Source organism: Stomoxys calcitrans, chromosome 2, assembly GCF_963082655.1.
Source record: "Stomoxys calcitrans chromosome 2, idStoCalc2.1, whole genome shotgun sequence".
Classification (NCBI taxonomy): Eukaryota; Metazoa; Arthropoda; class Insecta; order Diptera; family Muscidae; genus Stomoxys; species Stomoxys calcitrans.
In genome coordinates, this window is record NC_081553.1 from 154422293 (window position 1) to 154444494 (window position 22202).

General features: G+C 37.6%; 1 protein-coding gene across 1 annotated transcript; it reads right to left on the reverse strand.

The window, feature by feature from the left end:
* Positions 1 to 2526: 2526 nt before the first annotated feature.
* LOC131994781 (uncharacterized) lies at positions 2527 to 7863 on the reverse strand. Its single transcript, XM_059361660.1, has one exon. It carries the CDS (start codon positions 7861 to 7863, stop codon positions 2527 to 2529), a length of 5337 nt encoding a protein of 1778 aa, XP_059217643.1.
* Positions 7864 to 22202: the final 14339 nt, after the last annotated feature.

Consider the following 22202-nt stretch of genomic DNA (forward strand, 5'->3'; position numbering starts at 1 on the left):
AAGACCAAAAGCCTCGAAACTTGGTGTCAGAGATTTTAGAATGAGCGCAGAAGATTGAGGCGCTTGGAATGCTATTCTACGTTCGGCTAGTGGAACAAATATTCTGTCATAGCCAATTAAAATAAAGTAAAGTATGTAAAGTTATTAATTCAAACTCGATGTTTCCTTCGTTTTTTATTAATTTATCAATATTTCACATTTCAAATAGATCTTCCGAATCGCTTAAATAGATCTTCCGATTTGTCGTCTAGAGCCACAAGAAGCGGCATTTTTTATACGATTTAATTGAATTTTGCCTGAAGAGTTTTTTACGACTTTCAACAACCATGGTTAGTATTATGAGTCAATAATTTGATTAGGTCTCATATAAAACTACGGCTCCTAGAAGCTTAAATTTTTGTCTGGTTTGGCTAACTATATATTTCCGACAATTGTGTAAGACATACGTCGAAAATGCCGTAAACCTGGCCAAAAATTGTTTTTATCAGAGGCAGGGCTGCGGAGTCGAGCAGCTTTTCCTAGACTTCATCTCCTGGAAGATTGCTCAAAAATTATAAAAAAAATTACAAATTTAAAAAAAAAAAATATTTTTTTTTATTTCCTAAGCCAATATGCTTTTATAACAAAAAAATTATTTTCTTAATTTTATATGGACATTTAACAAAGAACAGAACAAAGATGACATTGTCATAAAACCCCACCTGCTGTCAACTTATTATATTCTCCACCATATGATAGGGGTATACTAATTTCGTCATTCCATTTGTAACAACTCGAAATATTCGTCTAAGACCCCAAAAGTACATATATTCATGATAGTCATGATATTTTAAGTCGATCTAACCATTTCCATCCGTCCGTCTGGCTGTCGAAAGCACGCTAGCTTTCGAAGAAGTAAATCTACACTCAAAAAGAGTGAACCCCAAATGAATGAAAATTTAACTAAATGGGAGTAAAATTGACCACGATTTGGCGCTTAAGTTTTTTTTCCCCCATTTGGTATACACAATTCCTCATTTTAGGTATATGCGAATGACTTAAAATCTGGTTTAAATTTTCAAGAAGAATTACGTATAAATTTGGAAATAGTCATGTATTTCTTAAAAATTATTCTCTTTTTCCTGTTTCATGAAAATTAAGGTATAAGGAGAATAAATAAAATAAATAAATAAATTTGCATTGGATAGAAATATCTAGTTCCCATGAATACTTTACCCAAAGCTTTTATATTGAGGAATATATTGTGGTTTTAAAGTATTATTAACTACAAAATAATTAATTAATTGCTTACAAATATGTAATTGTTTTACCTGAACAACTTTGTCAACTTTGAATAATGATTATTAATTTTTAAGTTTCAAGCTAAAAATACAAAACTTGATTGCATAATACCACTTGCACTTCACTTTTCATTCGCATTTGTTAATAAAATAACTAAAACTGTAAAAAGGGGGCTGGGGGTCGTTGGTGACAGCAGCTGGATTTGGTGGAGTCCAAGAGAGATGGTGGAGTGCACAATTGTCACCAATACCCGGAGGGAATTTGTGGACTGTATTTTGTTGTTTTGTATAGATGACAGAACACCCAACTTACGTTGCAGGTATGGAATGTATGTGGATATTATAATTCCTCAGTATATGAGAAAGTAGAAGTTGGCGCCAAAGAAAAGAACAAAGTGGGGAATTTCGTTGGAGTTCAAATGTCTTTTATGGGAAATAATTGGATGCTCACCGTTGGGGATACAAGTAAAAAGTGAAGTAGTTTTGGTTCTATGGCTCACCAAGAAATCTATGACAGATATTTAGATAAAATTCATAAATACAAATAATTCACAATAGGGTTAGTTCAAAGCTACAAAAGATTAATTCTTTATTTCCATTGATTTTAAAACTAGAGTTTAGATAGGTGAGCCATAGAACTAAGAGTCAGTTATATTCAAATTCAAAATAGTTAAGTCTAAACATTGAGTTTAGACATGCTGCCGGGCAACAAAAAGTTATTTTGGTGTCAACAAAGCACGGAAGCCAAGGCCCGAATTGCCTCAGACAGAATCTTCTGGTTTGCCGCTGCTACATTATTGTCTGGTGTCGTTTGACCCGTGTTGCTGTTATTGTAGGCTGCTCTGTGAAGACTGCCAGTCGTTTTGTGCTTGGTGGTTTTCCCATTAGATTGATTCGGTTTGCGATTGATGTAGTTAGGATGCAGTAAAGTATTGTGGGGCCTGGCACAAATACGGCACATGTTTCTGGATCTGCAGTCCCGAAATCTATGGCTTCGTGCCAAGCAATTCGCACAGTAGGTTTCACGTAGGACGAAAATGTTCCTTTGTTTTGGGCTCATACTTAAAAATGTAGGGCAAACTTTAAGTGCATGGAATCTATCGCATAGTTTGCACCTGTAGACATTTGGGGAACGTGACCGACGTGTAAGGGATGATCTGAAATGGTGTATATGAAATTAATGATAGAATGTTGTGGGTTTGTTAGTATGATATGTTGTCGCTGTGATTCAAAGGGTTAGATTTTGTTATTGGGGTTCGTTGGAGGTATCCGAAAGGGGTAAGTAGCACAATTTGGATATGGGTCTATTAATAATTCCAGCCTCTGTACGCACATCGGCTATACGGACATTCGCATCAGGTCCAGGATACGTTTTTACAATTCTTCCTAAACGCCATTCATGAGGTGGAAGCAAATCGTCGATTACAACAACTAAATCGTTAATATTCAAATTTGGGCTTTGTCTTTGCCATTTATAGCGCTTGTGCATTGTCTTCAAATAATCTTCTTTCCATCTAAGAGCAAATTGATGGTGAAGAGCCTTTAATTTCAACCATTTATTCACCAGAGATAATTTGGGAGAAGTGGGCTCTGGAAATGCGAGTAAAGGAGCGCCTTTAAGAAAGTGACCCGGTGTCAGGGCAGTAAGATCCGATGGGTCCTCTGTTATTGCGGAGATGGGGCGAGAGTTTAAAACTCCTTCGATTCGAGCAAGAAGGGTTGTAAATTGCTCGAAGGTGAATCTATGGGCGCCTGCTAATTTCCTAAAATGGGTCTTAAAACTCTTGACGGCTGCCTCCCAAAGGCCACCCATATGAGGAGCATGAGGTGGGATAAACTTCCACTCAAACCCATGGATTGCATACTTTTGGGATATATTACTGGAAGCCGAATTGAGAAAGTGTGAGAACTCTCTTAGCAAAGCTCTACTAGCCCCAACGAAGTTGCGACCATTATCTGAATATACTCTACATGGGAGCCCTCGCCTCCCTACAAATCTGGCAAATGCAGCTTCAAAGGCTGCAGCCGATAAATCAGAGCAGGCTTCGAGGTGAATGGCCTTTGTGCTGAAACATACAAACACACATACATAGCCTTTTATGATGGGTGCTCTCCTTAGGGTGGAACTCTTGAGTTCGAAAGGGCCGGCAAAATCAGTCCCGATGACATGAAACGGTGGCGATAGTGTGCAACGATCTGGGGGTAAGGGTGACATTATTTGGGAGCTTGGCCTGTGCCTGTAAATAGTGCAGGTTTTGCATTTGTGTATAATACCTTTGATCCTAGGTTTTAAACGTGAAATATAATATTCGGTTTGTACAAACCTGCACATTTGGTTACATTCAGCATGTGCTAGGAAGATATGCAAATGAGATAAATATAGACGGCTAAAATCGGAGTTTCCAGGCAGTATGATTGGATATCTTTCTTTATATGGCAAAAAGGAATAAGTAAGACGACCGTTCACTCGCAATATTTTGTCTGTGTCCAAAAATGGGTTTAAAGAAAACAATGTGCTCTTACTAGATATAGGTTGTGAGTTCAAAAGAGCATCAAACTCACTGGGGTATGCCTGTTTCTGAGTGAGAAAGATTAAACGTCTTTTGGTCATTTCTATTTCGCTTTGGGAAAGTTCGATTTTACTAAACGTGTGAGAGTTTCTTAAGTTGGGACTGGTGTTATAGAAAAATCGAAAAATATAGGAAATAACCCTTAATGCTCGCGCATACGAAGAAAACCTGGAGAGGATGTCGTTTTCTTCAGTTGACGTAACATGGACCTTAATGACTTGTTTCGACAAGTCGGGAATTATCGGGTTTCTGCTAGGCCAAGTTGATTCGGGATTAGTCAACCATGATGGACCCTTCCACCAGAGATTGTTGCCCATGAGATCGGAGGGCTTGCAACCTCGAGTACCAAGATCGGCTGGATTGTCATGAGTTGACACATACCTCCACTTCGCGCCATGGGTGAGTTCATGGATCTGGGAGGTGCGATTTGCAACATAGGGCTCCCATGACCATGGAGGTTTGGACAACCACCCGAGAACAATTGCTGCATCTGTCCAAAGTGTAACGGAGGCAATGTCCCTTTTAACAATGTTCAATACGAACTTTATTAGCAATGCCAGCAGAAGAGCTCCGTTAAGTTCTAGTCTGGGCAAGGAAACATGTTTGAGTGGGGCTACTTTACTCTTGGCAACGAATAAGTTCGAAAAAACAGTAAATGTGTTTGTCTGACACCGAAGATAAACACATGCACAATACGCACCTTTAGAGGCGTCACAAAAGCCATGAATCTCGAGTGTGTCATTGGGAGCGTATTGAATCCATCGTGGTATCTCCACTGCATTAAGGCCTATTAAATCAGATTGTAAATTATTCCAAGTATGAAGAGACTCAGGGGATATTTGGTCATCCCAGCCTGAATTCTCTAGCCAAAGCTGCTGCATAAGCATTTTTGCTCTGATAATAATTGGGGTGATCCAACCGGCGGGATCGAACAACCTCGCAATACAAGACAGCACTTGGCGTTTCGATATTTGCACGTGAACTTCAGTCTGAGTAGTGGAATAGGAAAATTTATCAGTTAAAGCATTCCATTTGATACCTAAAGTTTTTGTAGAACTAGATTCGCAGAGCTTAAGCAAGTCTAGATCATATAGGTCATCACGAGGGAGTCCTTCGAGTAGCTTGGGATCGTTCGCTGTGATTTTCTTTAGTGGAAATCCAGCCGATTTTAGAACTGAAATTAGTTTTCTTCTTGAGTCGACAGCTTCTTCGATTGAAAAACCACCAAAAAGAATGTCGTCAACATACGTTTCATTGCGTAAAATGTTAGCGACTTGAGGGAACTCCTTTTCGGAGTCTGCGGCGAGTTGCAGCAAGGTGCGAATTGCCAGAAAGGGGGCACAATTTATGCCAAAAGTTACTGTGTTTAATTGGTAGTCTTTTATTGGGCCTGTAGGGTCAATCTGAAAGAGAATTCTCTGGTAGGGTCTATCATCGGGATGTACCTTTATTTGTCGATACATTTTTTGTATATCTCCACTATAAACGAATCTGTATCTTCTCCAATTGAGAACGGTTGCTATTAGATCTGTTTGTAGAGTGGGTCCAGAGTGGAGGACATCATTAAGCGAAAACCCAGAGTTAGTTTTGCGGGATGCATTGAATACGACCCTAACCTTTGTCGTCTTGTGGTCAGGGCGCACTACTGCATGGTGAGGGAGGTAAAATGAGTAATATTTACCTTCAGAGTAAATCTCTTCGGAAGCAGTTTCTTCCATATGATTCATAGAGACATATTCGTTAAGAACCGTATTATACTGTTCCTGTAACTCGGGATCTTTAGACAGACTTCGATCCATTCTAGTATATTGGCCAAGCGCAAGGAATCTTGAGGAGCCAAGGCTTATGTCTTGTGGAAATTCTTCCTTAAAGGGGAGCCTTACAACATATCGCCCATCTGCATCGCGAGTTGTTGTTTTTGAGTAAAATTCCTCACAATATCTGGCTGATGGTGGTACCCGGACACTAGAAGGAACTTCCTCCAATTCCCAAAATTTCTTGAGGATCTCACTAAGATCATCTCTTTCGCGGGGGACTACCTTAGTAGTGAATGAGCTAATAGTTTCTACGGTCACAGGACCACTTAGGACCCATCCGAAAATAGTGTTATACGCAGAAGCTATTCCACAAATATTCTTCTTGATTCCATCTAGATTGATGAAACGCTCGCAGTCATTACCAAGAATGAGATCAATATTTGAGGACTTATTAAAGTTCGGATCCGCTAGTTCAAGTTCTTGAAGTTCTGGGGTGAGAGGGAACTCAAACGACACAGATGGTAGCTTCTTTGTGACTTTGGGCAAAACAATAGCGGTCAAATTGCACCTTATATTATGCCTTTTTGAATAAATGACAATATCGCACTCTTTGTCCGCCCTCTGAGTAGAGGCACCAATACCGCCAATTTCGAAAAGAGATCTGCGATAAGGGATACGTAAAAGGTTTCTGATTTTCTCGGAAAGGAAAGTTCTTTGAGAACCAGAGTCAATCAGAGCTCTGACTGTAAACAATTCGCCCTGATTCTCAATCTGTACCAACGCGGTACGAAGAAGAATTGTCTCATTGTTGTGAGAAAAATTAGCCTGGGTTTGTGAAAAGTTCTTAGGCGAAGTTGAAGGCGCTGAATTATCAGTTGTAAATTTTGGGATACTTTCAGATGTATTTCTGATCTCACCAAAAGTTCTCGTGTTGGAAAATTTTCCTTCGGGCTTAGGATTGGTCGTTTGATCTAAATGAAGTAGGGTATGATGAGACTTTCTACATGAAAGGCAAGTATTCTTACTCTTACATTTATTCTTCATGTGATTATTAGAGAGACAATTGTTGCAGATTTTGTTTTTAAACACAAAATCTATTCGTTCCTGGGCTGAGAATTCGCGGAACTTGGGACAGATTCGAATGCTATGATCCTTCTTGCACAACAGGCAAAAAGAATTGAGTTTTTCTTGAGATGCATAAGTCTGAATTTCTTTCGGCTCATGGGATGATTTCCATTCTGGGAAGCTATGGCGTTCTTTTGCCGACTTGAAGCTCGATATTCTCTCGACCACTTCAAAACGATTTATTAGAAACTCATCCATTTGGGACCAACTTGGGAGTTCACGGTGGGATTTTAGGGACTGTTCCCATTGGGAGATTGTTTCCTCTGGTAGCTTGGTAGATATTAGGTATATCAAAAGGGGATCCCAGCTATCAACTTTAACATCTAACGACCTTAAAGTACAGAGACAATCATTTACTGTAGAGTGAACTTCTTGTAGGGACTCGCTATTCTCTGTACGTGCAACAGGAATACTAAAAAGTATTTTAAGTTGGTTGTCTACTAGTACTCTTTTGTTTTCATAACGTGACTTTAGGGCATTCCAAGCGAGATTGAAGTTCTCGTCACACAATGAGTACCTTTTTACAATAGCTCCTGCACAACCCTTTGTTTTGTTTCTCAAATGGTAGAGCTTCTGAGCTAGGGTGAGTTTGGGGTGACTCACATAAACGGCCGTGAACATATCACGGAAGGATGGCCATTCTTCATAGCTTCCCTTGAATACCTCGGTATCGCATGGAGGTACTTTTATGTAAATATTCGAGTTATCTGAAATCTGGGTATTGACCGGATTTTGAGCCGGAAGGCTATATCTTGCGCTATGTCGAGGGTTAGATCCCTCAGATATTCTGAGAATGTCCATTATCTGGGACCGAGTTTCGTAATACGCCTCAGAACAAACGTTAAAATTGATCTTGGCATTCGCCTTAAAATCCTTCGTATTAGATGATTCGGGAGACAGAATCAGTGTTTCGTAGGCCACTTGCAGTTTTTTCCATCTATTCTCCAAATCGTCTAATTTTACTTCGAGAAGGGAGTCTGTTTGGTCAGTTATATCAGTTTTCTCGAATGACTGACAAAAGCTGACCAAATGATCGCATTCAAAAAGAAATTTCTCGTGAATTGGGGAAGGTTTTACCATTCCGCTGCCAGCAGCGGCAGAAGAACTGCGCGCATCTGTTGGCTCTGTCATATCTTGGCCTATGAGAAAAAGACTTAAAAAACTAAGTCCAGTCTTTATTTAAGAGAACTTTGTGAACTCTTACAAATGAAATTCTGTCTTGTATTTCAGACAATAAATCTCGTTCTGAAGTAAAATAAACAGAGAATTTCTCAAGCCTAAGTGAAATTGAATTCGACGTTAAATCCCCAAATGCCCAGAGTCGGACTTCCTCAGTTGGAAGGCCACGGACAATTTTCAGTGTCAAAATATACGAAATTGAAAGTCTCAGGCAATTGACACAACAGTTAGGTTATGATTTGATCCATATGACCTTACCGATAGCTAGTTATCTATCGCTTTCGGTGCTATACCTCAGTTGAAAGGAAATAGCTTGCGGTTACTTGTAAACCGGAGAATCTTATAATTACTATACCTCAGTTAGCAAAGTATAGCTTGGGGTTAGAAAAGACCCCTATAGTTCGTTCAATGTAGCGTTGTCTATGCTTCCTTCGTCGGAAGCGAAAAGATGTGAGCAATAAATAAAAAGTATACCACAATAGAAGTCTTGAAGACGTTAGGTTAGAACATAAATTTCATAGATTCCCCTATCATCAAAGGATTCTTAGCATTGCAATCTGTTTTGCAGTCAAATGAGTCTAAGAAAATTTTGGGCACCAATTTTCTCAAATAAAATTTGTACTTGCATGCCAGCCGATAAAAATATAATGCTTGTTTTTTTTTTTGTAATTTTTTAGTTATTTCTTTTTTTATTTTTGAAACCGAAAACCGATCTTATCCGTTTATAGACCAAACTGGTTGTCTATTTTGTTTTGTTTTGTTTTTTTTTTTTTTTTTTTTTTTTTTTTTTTTAGATTCAAAAAAAATTATATTGCCACAATTGTATAGAGATAATTTTCGAAATAATATCACGATTTTTTTTTTTTTTTTTTTTTTTTTTATAACCGAAATATCTGATTTTTTGTTTTGATTTAATCGCCTTAAACCTGCTTCACTTTCTTTATTAATTGCAATGGGATTTGCTTTGCTTTTTACCTTCTCCTTTAGTTTTGTATTCTGCTTAATTGTTTCATTTTATCACATATGACTTTGAAGAGAAAGAAATTGATCATAAGAATAATGTAATGACAACTGGAATAGAAAATAGGGTAATGGCATATGACGTAATGAAATGGTGTGATGACAAACGATGAGATAATAAATATTGAGATGGCAAATGATATGATGGCAACTGATGAGATGGGAAATGGTGAGATGGCAAAATGTAATGAAAGAAGCCGAAAGGTGAAACGAAATGGGAATGGAATATGAAATTTTGAAGATGGCGCAAAACTCATCCATATATATTTATATGTATATATGTAAATATGTAACCAAACTCATGGCCTTGATTTACAATGTACATTTTAATATACATATAGATATACATATTATAACGGATTTTTATGTAATCATAATTTATACACGTTTTGGTTGAAAATATTACGGTTTTTATGATTTTGTTGCAACTTTTTTCGATTTTAAAATTTTTCCACTGAATTTTTAACTTTTTTTTTTTTTACAATTTGCTTCAATTTTCTAAGCCGTTCTCTAATGCAATTTGTCACCTTTTTTATGGGGTTGTTGCTATTCTTTTAAGCGATTTTTTAGTGCAATTTAAAAAAATTTTTTTGCTTGGTTTGTTGAAAATTTTTAGCCAATTTCTAATTTATTTTAACCCCTTTTTCAAGAGAGACACGAATTTTTTACAATATTTGGTTCATATATTTTTTTTTACGTCTTCTGGCTTTACTTTGTAGTTTTTGGCCTTTTTTTTGTTAAGCTAACAATAGAATTTTCCTTCTCACGTTTAAAAATTTGGCCTTCTTTGATCCGGCTCGAAGGACCATGTAAAAAGGGGGCTGGGGGTCGTTGGTGACAGCAGCTGGATTTGGTGGAGTCCAAGAGAGATGGTGGAGTGCACAATTGTCACCAATACCCGGAGGGAATTTGTGGACTGTATTTTGTTGTTTTGTATAGATGACAGAACACCCAACTTACGTTGCAGGTATGGAATGTATGTGGATATTATAATTCCTCAGTATATGAGAAAGTAGAAGTTGGCGCCAAAGAAAAGAACAAAGTGGGGAATTTCGTTGGAGTTCAAATGTCTTTTATGGGAAATAATTGGATGCTCACCGTTGGGGATACAAGTAAAAAGTGAAGTAGTTTTGGTTCTATGGCTCACCAAGAAATCTATGACAGATATTTAGATAAAATTCATAAATACAAATAATTCACAATAGGGTTAGTTCAAAGCTACAAAAGATTAATTCTTTATTTCCATTGATTTTAAAACTAGAGTTTAGATAGGTGAGCCATAGAACTAAGAGTCAGTTATATTCAAATTCAAAATAGTTAAGTCTAAACATTGAGTTTAGACAAAAACATTTGTTTATTTTTAACATGAGTCATAATCCGTATCCTTTGACAAGTGTTTGCCATTCTACTAGGCAATTTGGATATATATTTGCTGCAAAAAGCCACAGTTACTTGTAGGTTTGATTATATTAACCAGAGTTTTCATTTGCAACAATTAATGCCTAAAATTAAAACCAAGAAATAACAACTTTTTGAAATAACTTTAAAATAATAAAACCTACCTAAAAAGAATTTACCTTAAATGACACGTTCAGCTGTTAGTTGTATTCGATGCATTAGAAATGCAAAATATAAATTTGCTCACATAATCTGCATATCGGACGGGCCGTTGGCTCGAAATGGGGCCTAAATCCGAGGATAGTCCTCTGGCTCTACAGAAGCGTGATAAGACCAATACTTACTTACGCTTCAGTAATTTGGTGGACTGCTATAGAGAAAAAGTGCAACATAAGGACCATACAATAGGTTCAGAGAACATGTTGTCTTGGCATAGGTGGAGCGATGAGGACCACGCCCGCTAGGGCACAGGAGACTAACGCGAGGACGTCGAGTGTGAACATCTTTACCGACAGAAAAATTGCCATAAGGGCAATAACAACCAGGACGGTAAGATCACGAACAGTCTTGCAGTGTAAGAAGGAGATTAACGTCTTCTCTGAGGATGGCAAAATCTGCATCGTTTGGGTGCCGGGCTATAACGGAGTAAGGGGAAACGAAAGGCAGACGATTTGGCGGTGAAGGCCAGAGGACTGCCGTCAATAAACTTGGTTAACCCGAAGCCTTTCGGGACAACGCAGTCCGAGTTAAGGAAGTGGGCGTTCGGTAGAACGGCGAAAATCCTATGGGGGATCCAGATCGTAAGAAGACGAGGCTATTACTGAAAGGAAGCAAGAAGGAGGTCAGTATAGCTATTTGTATCATAACGGACTACGAGCTCACTGATGTAAAATCGGTGCGGCAAATGATAGCATGTGTAAGGCATGCGGGGAAGATGATGAGACGTTGGAGCATTTCCTTTGTCATTGTCCGGCTTTCGCGTCTAACAGATACCGGCACTTAGGTGGAGATACAATACCAGAGATGAACCAATTTAGGGGAGTGGTATTGAAAACAATTGAGGATTTTCTAAATAGCACGGAATTCCTAACTTAAAATTTTTTTAAGAGGTTACTTTATACTTTCTAGAGCGCACAACAAGCCAATTACTGGCTTAGGTGTATGTCCATAGTGGCATGGGCGGATTAATATCTGCACCCTCTTTTCAACCTTACCTAACCTAACCTAAACTGTAAATTTAACGAAAAAACTAAAATAATGCTAATAAAATTTAAAATTCTTTCTGAATGTTTAACCTTTAAAAAATCAAATTAGACTGCTACAACAATGTATTAATTTAGGTCATCTAGTGACATTTGTTTTCGTTGCTCTCTAATGAACCGTATTCTATCAAGTAATATAGGAAACTAGGAAAAACAAAACGAAACCAGCAAGGAAACATACATACTACTTTCAAAATATAAAACCTATGTTGAAATCTAGTGAGACTTTAATTTTGCATACCTAGTGAAAAACTGAATAGAACCTTGTAAGATTCTTTTTCGATATAACTTAAATGGTCGCTACTACAGCCTTTAAGGGCCATATCGGAAGAAAATATAAATCGGAGATATATCTAAATCTGGAACGATTTTAATGAAGTTTAGCACACGTGCTAGGACGTTAAATAAGACACCTCACGCTAAATTTTCTAAAGATCGAACCAAAATTGTGGTGACTACAGCCGTAAAGGCCATATGGATGAAAAATAAATATGAAACCTATATCAAAACCTGAACCGAATTGCATAAAAGTTTGCACACGTATAAAACTTCTCATGCAAAATTGTATAAAGATCGGAAAAAGCTGTCATATTCGTTGAAGGATATTAATATCGGAGCTCTATCTAAATCCGACTCGATTTTAATGCAAACGTATTGGAATGGTAAATCAAACATCTCTTATAAAATTTTGTAAAGATCGGACCAAAATTGTAAAGATCGGACCAAAATATATATGGAACCTATATCTAAATTTGATCCGATTTTAATGATATTTTGCACAGGTATTGAGAAGTCAAATAAAACATCTCGTGTAAAATTTTGTAAAGATCGGACCAAAATTGTAGTTTTTATCCATATCTGATATATATAGGAGCTATATATAAATCTGATCCGATTCCTATGAAATATTGGGACGTCAAAAAAGCACTTTGTGCCAAATTTGGTATAGATCAGGCCAAAATTGTGGCTTCTATAGCCGTCAAATGCATATCGGATAAAAGGTATATATGGTAGCTATACCTATATTGGGACATCACTTCATGCCGAATTTGGTGAAGATAGGACAAAAATTGTGGCTTCTACAGCCTTAATTGTTCAAATTGTATGAAAGATATCTATATCTGAATCTGACCCGATTTTTATGAAATTTGACATGCATATTAAGGCATCACACGAAAGATATCATGCTAAATATTGTAAGGATCGGACCAAAATTATAAACTTAAAAGGCCACATCGGATGAAAGATATATATGGGAGCAATTTCTAAATCTGAACCGCTTTTAAAAAAATCTTGCACACATGATGGGACGTTAAAAAAAACACTCCTTGCCAAATTTTTAGACCAAAATTGTTGCTTTGAAAGGTATATGCATATGGGAGCTATATCTAAATCTGGACCAATTTTTTTCAACGTCAATAGCGTTCGTCCTTGGACCATAAAGGATAATTGTGCAAAATTTTATAAAAACCTTGATTACAAGAATATATGGACAAACAGACAGACGGACATGCTAAATCGAATCAGGAAGTGATTCTAAGCCGATCGGTTTACTTATCGAAGTGGGTAGCTCTTCTCCTTATAGACCGATTCGGACCATATTTAACAAGTATGTTGAAGGTCATGGGAAAAGCCGTTGCATTTCAACCAAATCGGATTATAATTACGCCCTCTGGAGGCTCAAAAAGTGAAGATCCAAGATCGGTTTAAATGGCAGCTATATTAGGTTATGGACCAATTTGAACCATATTTAACGCAGTTATTTAAAGACATAACAAAACACGTCATGCTAAATTTTAGTTAAATCAGATAAGAATTGCGCCCCCTAGTGGCTCAAGACGTCAAGATTCAAGATCGATTTATATGGCAGCTATATCAGGTTATGGACCGATTTGGACCATACTTATCACAGTTATTGAAAGTCATAACGAAACACGTCATGCAAAATTTCAGCCATATCGGATAAGAATTGCGCCCTATAGACAAAATTTAATAATAGAGGATAAAATTTTCATAAAGCGTCATAAAATATTTATACCAATTTTGGGTAAATGTTTTACTACATTATACGATACTCTTTTTTCAGTGTAGGCGCTTGAAATTTTGTACAAATATTTCTAAATAACGTATATTTTTAAGTTGAAACATTATATATTACTTTGTGCGGAGTCGGAGTAGAGATCATTTTCTCGACTCCGTCTCCAGGCAAAATTGCTCGACTCCGACCCCGCAGCACTGGTCAGAGGAAAAAAATAATAAGGAAATCTTATAACATGTTTTTCGCTAAATTTAATTGGTCTTGAAATAATTCTTACAATCGGATATTAGGTAATCTGTTTCCATTACAAATAGAACACAAAAAACCTCAAAACATGTGAATGAACGGGAAGCACGCTGCAAACAGTGTAGGCTGCAGAATGCTTACATTGAAAACTTACTCTCAATCCCCGTTTACACTGCTCATTAAATCCGGATTTAAGGCTAACGCCAGCTGATTCTATAAAGGGAGCCATTAAATCCGGATTTAAAGAGCGGTGTAAACGGGGTTTTATGGCAATCGACGATTACTTAGAGTAGCAGTTCGGCAAGTGTGTTTGTTTGTAATAGTTGGATGTTTATTTTTTATTGTAGAAACATATGAAGTGGAGTAGTTTTTATTCTTGCTACGCTACATATGAAAATACTCTTAAACCCAGTTTATACTGCTCATTAAATCTGGATTTAAGGCTCTCGTCAGCTGATTTTATAAAGAAAAACAGATGATCGAGCCATTAAATCCAGATTTAAAGAACAGTGTAAATGAGGTTTTAAGAGCATAGTTTCAGCCTAGACAAATCCTACCGACGAGATTGGGTGAATCCAAAAGAAATCGCGATCTAGGAAACCATTCAAATGCTATTACAAAGCAACTAACACATTTTTCTGCCTCACATTAAAAAACAAAGGTTTTTTGTGTTATATCTGTAATAGAAACAGATTACCCTATGGTCTAATGCAGACAATAGCCAATTGTATGAAATCTTATAACTATTTTAATCATTCGTGCATTTATGATTATGGCTACTCGGGTGCGTAAGTTTAACAAGGCGTATAAAACAGAAAAAGTCTGAGTTTGAGTCCTGGCGAGAACATCATAAACCTTTTCAGATGTTGCTCCCATTTAATAATACTTGAGGTATTTGCGAATGTCTTAACGTGCAAACATTATAATATTTATGTAGGGCTACAACAACAACCAATCTAAAACAATGATATGATGTCGAAACTAAAAAAAAAAGCAAAGGGTTTTCAAGGTATATGAACTATACGGATTAGAAGACAAGGTTAGATAAAGATCTTAATATTGAAAGGTCAGTGACAGGAAACTCGGGAGCGCGAAAACTAGGATAGGTAAAAATCCTAATATTAAAACATCAGGCGGTTCAGTTGCATGAAATCAATAAAGAACAGGGTGCAACGATGAGACCATATGGAAAACTAAGATAGGCAAGACAATACAGCCTAATAAACAGGGACCCGACGATGGAACCATTTCCGACCTTCTCTAGGACAGGCAAAGATCCTATTATTAGAACATCAGGAATAATGTAGTTGATCGAAGGCTTATCATAACGGAATTTAGTGTAAAGGAAGCCTTGAGGAGCTACAAATCATTTAAGTCACCCGGAACTAATAGAATATTTCCGGAATTACTACAGAAGGAGGCCGACTACCTGGCGCCCCATCTGGCCGCTACTTTCACAGCGTGCTTAGAACTTGCATATACTCCGAAAGTCTGGCAGAAGGCAAGGGTGGTATTTATACCCAACTCCGGGAAGGCATATCATGCGACACCGAAGGCCTACAGACCTATAAGCCTTACGTCTTTTCTATTCAAAACCAGTGTAAGACATCCAGCGAACTGCTCAAATACAAACAGCATGCCTCTGTCAAGGGAAGGTCGGTGGAGACTGCCTTCTACGAGGTTGTTCATAAATAGAAGAATCCTCCGATGCTAAGATGTACATATTGGCGGTATGCATAGACATCGAGAGGGCTTTTGCAATGTGCGGACCGACACATTGATCCAATCTTTAGACCAGTACTGGGTGGGCCGGGTCATTAGAGACTGGATAAACCAAATGCTAAGGAACAGGTGGATAAATTATGGGTCCCATAACATAAATAGTAGGTAGAAAGTGACACAAGGCACGTCACAGGGGGGGGGCATTTTATGGTCACTCCTATGGGTGACCACCATAAATAACCTATAACAGGTGCTGATTGAGGAGGGATTTGAACCCGTCTGCTACGCTGACGCTGATATGATACTTCTAATGGGCCAAATCGGTCCATTTTTTGATTTAGCTGCCATATAAACCGATCTTGGATCTTGACATTTTGAGCCTCTAGAGGGCGCAATTCTAGTCCGATTTGACTTAAACTTTACACGTGGTGTTTTGGTATCACTTCCAACAACTGCGCTAAGTATGGTTCAAATCGTTCCATGTTTTGATATAGTTGCTATATAAACCAATCTTGGGTATTGACTTCTTGAGCCTCTAGCGTGCGCAATTCTAGTCCGATTTGACTGAAATTTTGCACGTAATGTTTTGTATCACTTCCAACAACTGTGATAAGTATGATTCAAATCGGTTCATAATCTGGAATAGCTGTCATATAAACCGATCTTGGATCTTGACTTCCTGAGCAAATAGAGCGCGCACTTCTCATCCGATTTGGCTGAAATTTTGCATGAGGGTTTTTGTTATGACTTCCAATAACTGTGTTAAGTATGGCGCAAATCGGTACTTAACCTGATATAGCTGCTATATAAACCGATCTGGGATCTTGACTCCTTGAGCCTCTAGAGGGCGCAATTCTCATCCGATTTGGCAGAAATTTTGTGCAACGGCTTCTCTAATGACTTTCAACATACGTGTCTAATATGGTCTGAATCGATCATTGATCGAGCTTGATACAGATCCCATATAAACCTATCTCCCGATTTTGCATCTTGAGCCCCTACAAGGCGCAATTCTTATCCGATTGAACTAAAATATTACACAATGACTTCTACAATATTCGGCATTCATTTATGGTCCGAATCGGACTATAACTTGATATAGCTTAAATAGCATAACAGTTCTTATTCAATATTCCTTGTTTGCCCAAAAAGAGATACCGCGCATTGAACTCGACAAATGCGATCCATGGTGGAGGGTATATAAGATTCGGCCCGGCCGAACTTAGCACGCTCTTAATTGTTTTTGCTATTCTTACTGCTTGCATATATTTTTGTTTTTGTTTATTTCTAACTAGCTGGACAGGGCCCGCTCCGCTGTGTCTTCTTTCACTCTCATTTAAGCCTTATATTGCTGTGATCGGTAAATATATCCGGTGTGGGAGTATTTTTGAGGGTGAGGTGGACGATCAGATCATGAGATCAGATTCGTGCTCTATTTTATATATCCATTTCGCGGGTTTTGTAGGTGGCGCGGCCCCTTAGATACCCCATTCTAAATAAGGATACCAAATTCCTGTTTTTGAGTTATTATAAACAAACTAAATTTCGTTTAAATTGACCCACCCATCTCCGAGACCTGGCGTTTTTGAAAAAACGGTAAGTTTGGATATTAGAAGTACTTCATTCTCTTGGTTTTGGTGGTGGTGGAGTAGCCAAACCCTTTGCCCCGAAAATAGATATCAGACTCATACCCTTCTTCAAAAACCACATTTGAGCTACGCATTGCTATAGTCTGAATATGTGTACGGTTTGGGAGGAGTTTATGAGGTGAGGCGTCCCTGAATCACTTGGCCATAAAACAGTTATCAGATTTGTGCCCCAATTGCCATTGGTTTAGAAGAATTTATGGGGTGAGACGAACCCAAACACTTGGCCTTAAAACTGAATATCAAATTCGTTTTCTTCTATCAAATACCTATTATTTATTGTCATAGTAGGCAAACATGACGGTTTTGTTTGAGCCCCATAATGTCAACCAGAAACGTGGTCCGAAAAGTGGGTACGAATTTCGTGCTCTACTCCCAAATGCCTTTCATTTGAGTCCCATATTGCCATGATCGGTAAATACGTATCTGTATCATTTGAGCCACATAATGGTAAATTTGTACTCTTTGTGGGGTATTTTGGAGAAGGGGTGCGGAATACGTTTATTTAAGCCCCATATTGTGATGGTCAGTAAATAATTGCTGTTTGTTTTGGGGAAGGGGTAGACCCCCAGCAAATTGGTCCCGAAAGTCGGTATCAATTTCATGCTTTACTCTTCAATGCCTTTGAGTATGTTTTGGGGAGTGGGGTGGCCCTCCAAACACTCAGCCCTGAAAAAAAAATAAGCATAGTGCTCTACTCTCAAATTAGATATTAAATTCATTTTATTATTTCAAATACCTTTCATTTAAATCCTTTATTGCAAAAGTCAGCAATTGTGTTCGGTTTGGGGTATGGCCCCTAAAAACTATAAATATCGAGCTCCACTCTCTTTAAGACCCAAATTATCATGGGAAGCAAATACGTCCTATTTGGGGTTGTTATGGTGGTGGGACGTCCCCAGACAGTTGGTCCCGAATGTTGACTTCAGATCCGTGTTCTACTCCCAAATACCTTTCATTTGAGCCCCATGTTTTCATAGTCAGCAGACATGTTCGGTTTGGGGGTGATTTGAATATATTTACCAGATTCGTGTTCTACTCTAAAACACCTTTTAATTGAGTCCCATGTTGCAATTGTCAGCAAAGTTGTATTATGGGGTGGACCCATATACAATTTTTCTTGAATATTGATATTATTGGGTTGCCCAAAAAGTAATTGCGGATTTTTCATATAGTCGGCGTTGACAAATTTTTTCACAGCTTGTGACTCTGTAATTGCATTCTTTCTTCTGTCAGTTATCAGCTGTTACTTTTAGCTTGCTTTAGAAAAAAAGTGTAAAAAAAGTATATTTGATTAAAGTTCATTCAAAGATTTATTAAAAATGCATTTACTTTCCTTTAAAAAATCCGCAATTACTTTTTGGGCAACCCAATAGATTCGTGCTTTACTCCCATAGACCTTTCATTTGAGACCCATATTGCTATGGTCGTAAATTTGTCTTGTTTGGAGGTTATTTTTGGAAAGGGGCGCCCCCAAACACTTGGTTTCACATTTGGATATCAGATTCGTATTCTACACTCAAACACCTTTTATTTGAGACCCATATTGCCATGGTCGGTAAATAAGTTCTATTTGGGCGTGTTTTGGGGAAAGGGGGGACCCGCAAAAACTTGGTCCCATATTTGGATATCAGATTCGTATTCTACTCACAAATATCTTTCATTTGAGTCCCATATTGCCATGGTCGGTAAATATGTCCGATTTAGGGGTGTTTTGGGGGTTGGGAAGGTCTCCCAAACACTTTGTCCGACAACTGGGTATCAGATAAGTTTTCTAATCTTAAATTCCTTTCATTTGAGTCCCATATTGTCGTGATTGATCTTTATATATGTTCGGTAGGTTTTGGAGTTGGGGCGGCCCCCTAGATACCCCATCCGAACTTTATATAACAAATTCTTGTTTTTAAGTTACTATAAGACGGCACACAAAATTTAGTCGCGATTGGCTAATATAATATTTGGGGCTTTTTCGGGGGGTTTGTGTGACCCTTTATACTTCAATCTTGGACTTCGATATCACAATATTATAAAGCGTATATTACCTTCCAGATCTTCTGTAAAAATTGCAAGAAAATCGGTTCAGCCGTTTTTGAATCTATACGGAACAGACAAACAAACACAAATTGATTTCTATATATAAGATAATGACATTAGACTGCAATTCTAAAGGAACACAAATTTACTAAGGCTTAAAAGACTATTCTTATATTTATAGCTCTGAAGGCTATTAGTTCATTTAACTTAAAACCTTGAAATAAAAAGCATAAGCATAAAGTTAAAAATAAACAAAAACTTGAAATATATCTTAATAAAGTTTTCATATAAGAAGACTTATAAGATGAATATATTAATAAATAGGTTTCATTATAATTTAATATAAATGCACTATAACATAGTCGTATATAAAAATATAAAGTAGTTAAAGTTATTAATACTAATTAATTAAAGTTAATGACTGAATCACTAAAAATTTTGTTAAAGATCCAAAAAAAGGAGGAAGTCCACCTAATGAGAATAAGTTAAAAAAAAACAAGAATTTTATATTTCTTTAATATTTATCCTAAATGATTAATTGATGCATACGCTTTTAGTTTTAATAATGAAGTTTGATTTAAACCACCTAATGCACCAATTAAAACTGATAACATAATTCTAATAATTAATGGTTTAAAATTAATATAGGAAATAAATACTAAAGGAGTATTTATTTGTCAAGTTATTAAAAGTAATGCATTAACTCATGATGAACCTTCCATTACATTAAGAAATCATAAATGAAAAGGATCTGATCCTCTTTTTTAATAAAAGACAAGAAAAAATAATTATTTCTATTAAATAATTTTAGTTAATTCATTTTGTATTTAATAAAAATAAGATTACTGCAAATAAAACCAGTAAGGAAAGACCAAAGTCGGGCGGAACCGACTATATAATTCCCTACACCACCGAGTCAACACACATACTACTTCCAACATATGAAACCTATGTTGAAATCTAATGAGACATTAATTTTGCATACCTAGTGAACAACTGAATAGAACCTTTTAAGATTTTTTTCGATAGTACTTAAATGGTCGCTACTACAGCCTTTAAGGGTCATATCGGATGAAAGACAAATTGGAGATACATATAAATCTGGACCAACTTTAATGAAATTAAGCACACGTGCTAGGACGTTCAATAAAACACTTCACGCTAAATTTTATAAAGATGGAACCAACAGCCTTAAAAAAGGCAGGCGACTACAGCCTTAAAAGGCCATATCGGATGATAGATATATATTTAGATATTTTTTCAAAATCAATCCCAAATTTCATAGCTCCATCTCAATCCGTAAAGAAAGCGCCATTTTGTACGTTTTAGTATCTAAATGTTCGAATTTCAAAAAAATCTCCTTGTTCCAGATATATGCAGGAGAAACGCATCCCGATTTTAGGAGCTGTAACCCAATCTGTTAGGTTAGGTTGAAAAGAGGGTGCGGATATTAATACGCCCCATGCCACTGTGGACATACACCTTAGCCAGTAATCGGATTGATGTGCGCTCTAAAAAAAAGTAACCTCGAGTGGTATTGAAAACAATTAAGGATTTTGTAAGTAGCACGAAATTCCTTACTTAAAATTTTCTTTTTAGAGGTTACTTTATAGGTTTTAGAGCGCACAACAACAAGCCTCCTTCTTACTTCCTTTCAATAATGGCCTTGTTGTCTCACGGTCTGGATCCCCCATATGAATTTTGCCATCCTACCGACTGTTTCGCTGTTCTACAGGGTTACATGCGCATTCGTCGCCCACGCCCTTAACTCGGACTGCGTCGATCCGTAAGGATTCGAGTTAACCAAGTTTATTGACGGCAGTTCTCTGGCCTAAACGGCCAAATCGTCTGCTTTCTTATTCCCAAATACTCCGCTATGACCCGGCATCCAAGCGATGCAGATCGTCCCATTCTTAGATAAGGCGACCGTCCTTGACTTCCTCGACGTCCTCACGTTAACACCACACCACCTCACACATTCCGTCCGTTCGTCCGGATCTCCGCCTGCAGGACCATATTATAGTCAGGCAGCCTAAAACAGATGTCAGTCCCTGGGTTCTCAATGTAGTCCCCCAGGCCCACTCTGTCCTCTAGCTTTGATCCACCCGTGTAACATAATCTTCCAGATGGCAGTACTAGGGTTCCGTTAATCCAAGATTGTGCCGCTAGCACAGTGCCTCGCACTCGACCTCAAGTGTCGTCTCAGGTATCCGATCGGAAACCTCTTCCAATCCTTCCAGGTTTCCTATCGTCACCTTGATTATACTGCAATGGTATAAGCTGCTCCTCTCTTCAATCCTTTCTCCTATCGCTTTAAGTCTCATAACCGCTGTGGCTGGCCCGCACTTGATCTATATGTCTATGTGTCGGATATCTAGAATAGTCTCCAGTGCCCAATCTGTTAAGAATGTACCATTTTGTACGTTTTAGTACCTTAAATGTACGAATTTCTAAAAATCTCCTAGCCGCCCAATATATACTCCCAAGGTGTAACTTATCCTAATTTAAACCGCTGAGGCTCAATCTGTAAGGGAAGCATTATTTTGTACCTAAATGTACGAATAGCAAAAAACTCTTCTAGTCGCCTCATAAATATTTCCAAAGTTTCTGTATCCCAAATTTAAGAGATCTAGCTCAAACTGTAAAGAATGTACCATTTGGTACGTTTTGGTACCTAACTGTAGGAACTTAACCTGTATCCCAATTGTGAGAGCTTCAGCTCAATCCATAAACAAACTACCATTATGTACCTTTTAGTACTTAAATGAACGAATTAAAAAAACTGTAAGTCACCCGGTACATACTGCCAAGATGTACCTGTATCCCAAATTTTAGAGTTGTAGCTCAGTCTGCAAAGAATGTACCATTTTGTACGGTATTGTTCCAAGATGTACTATTCGCTCGGTACATACTGTCAAGATGTAC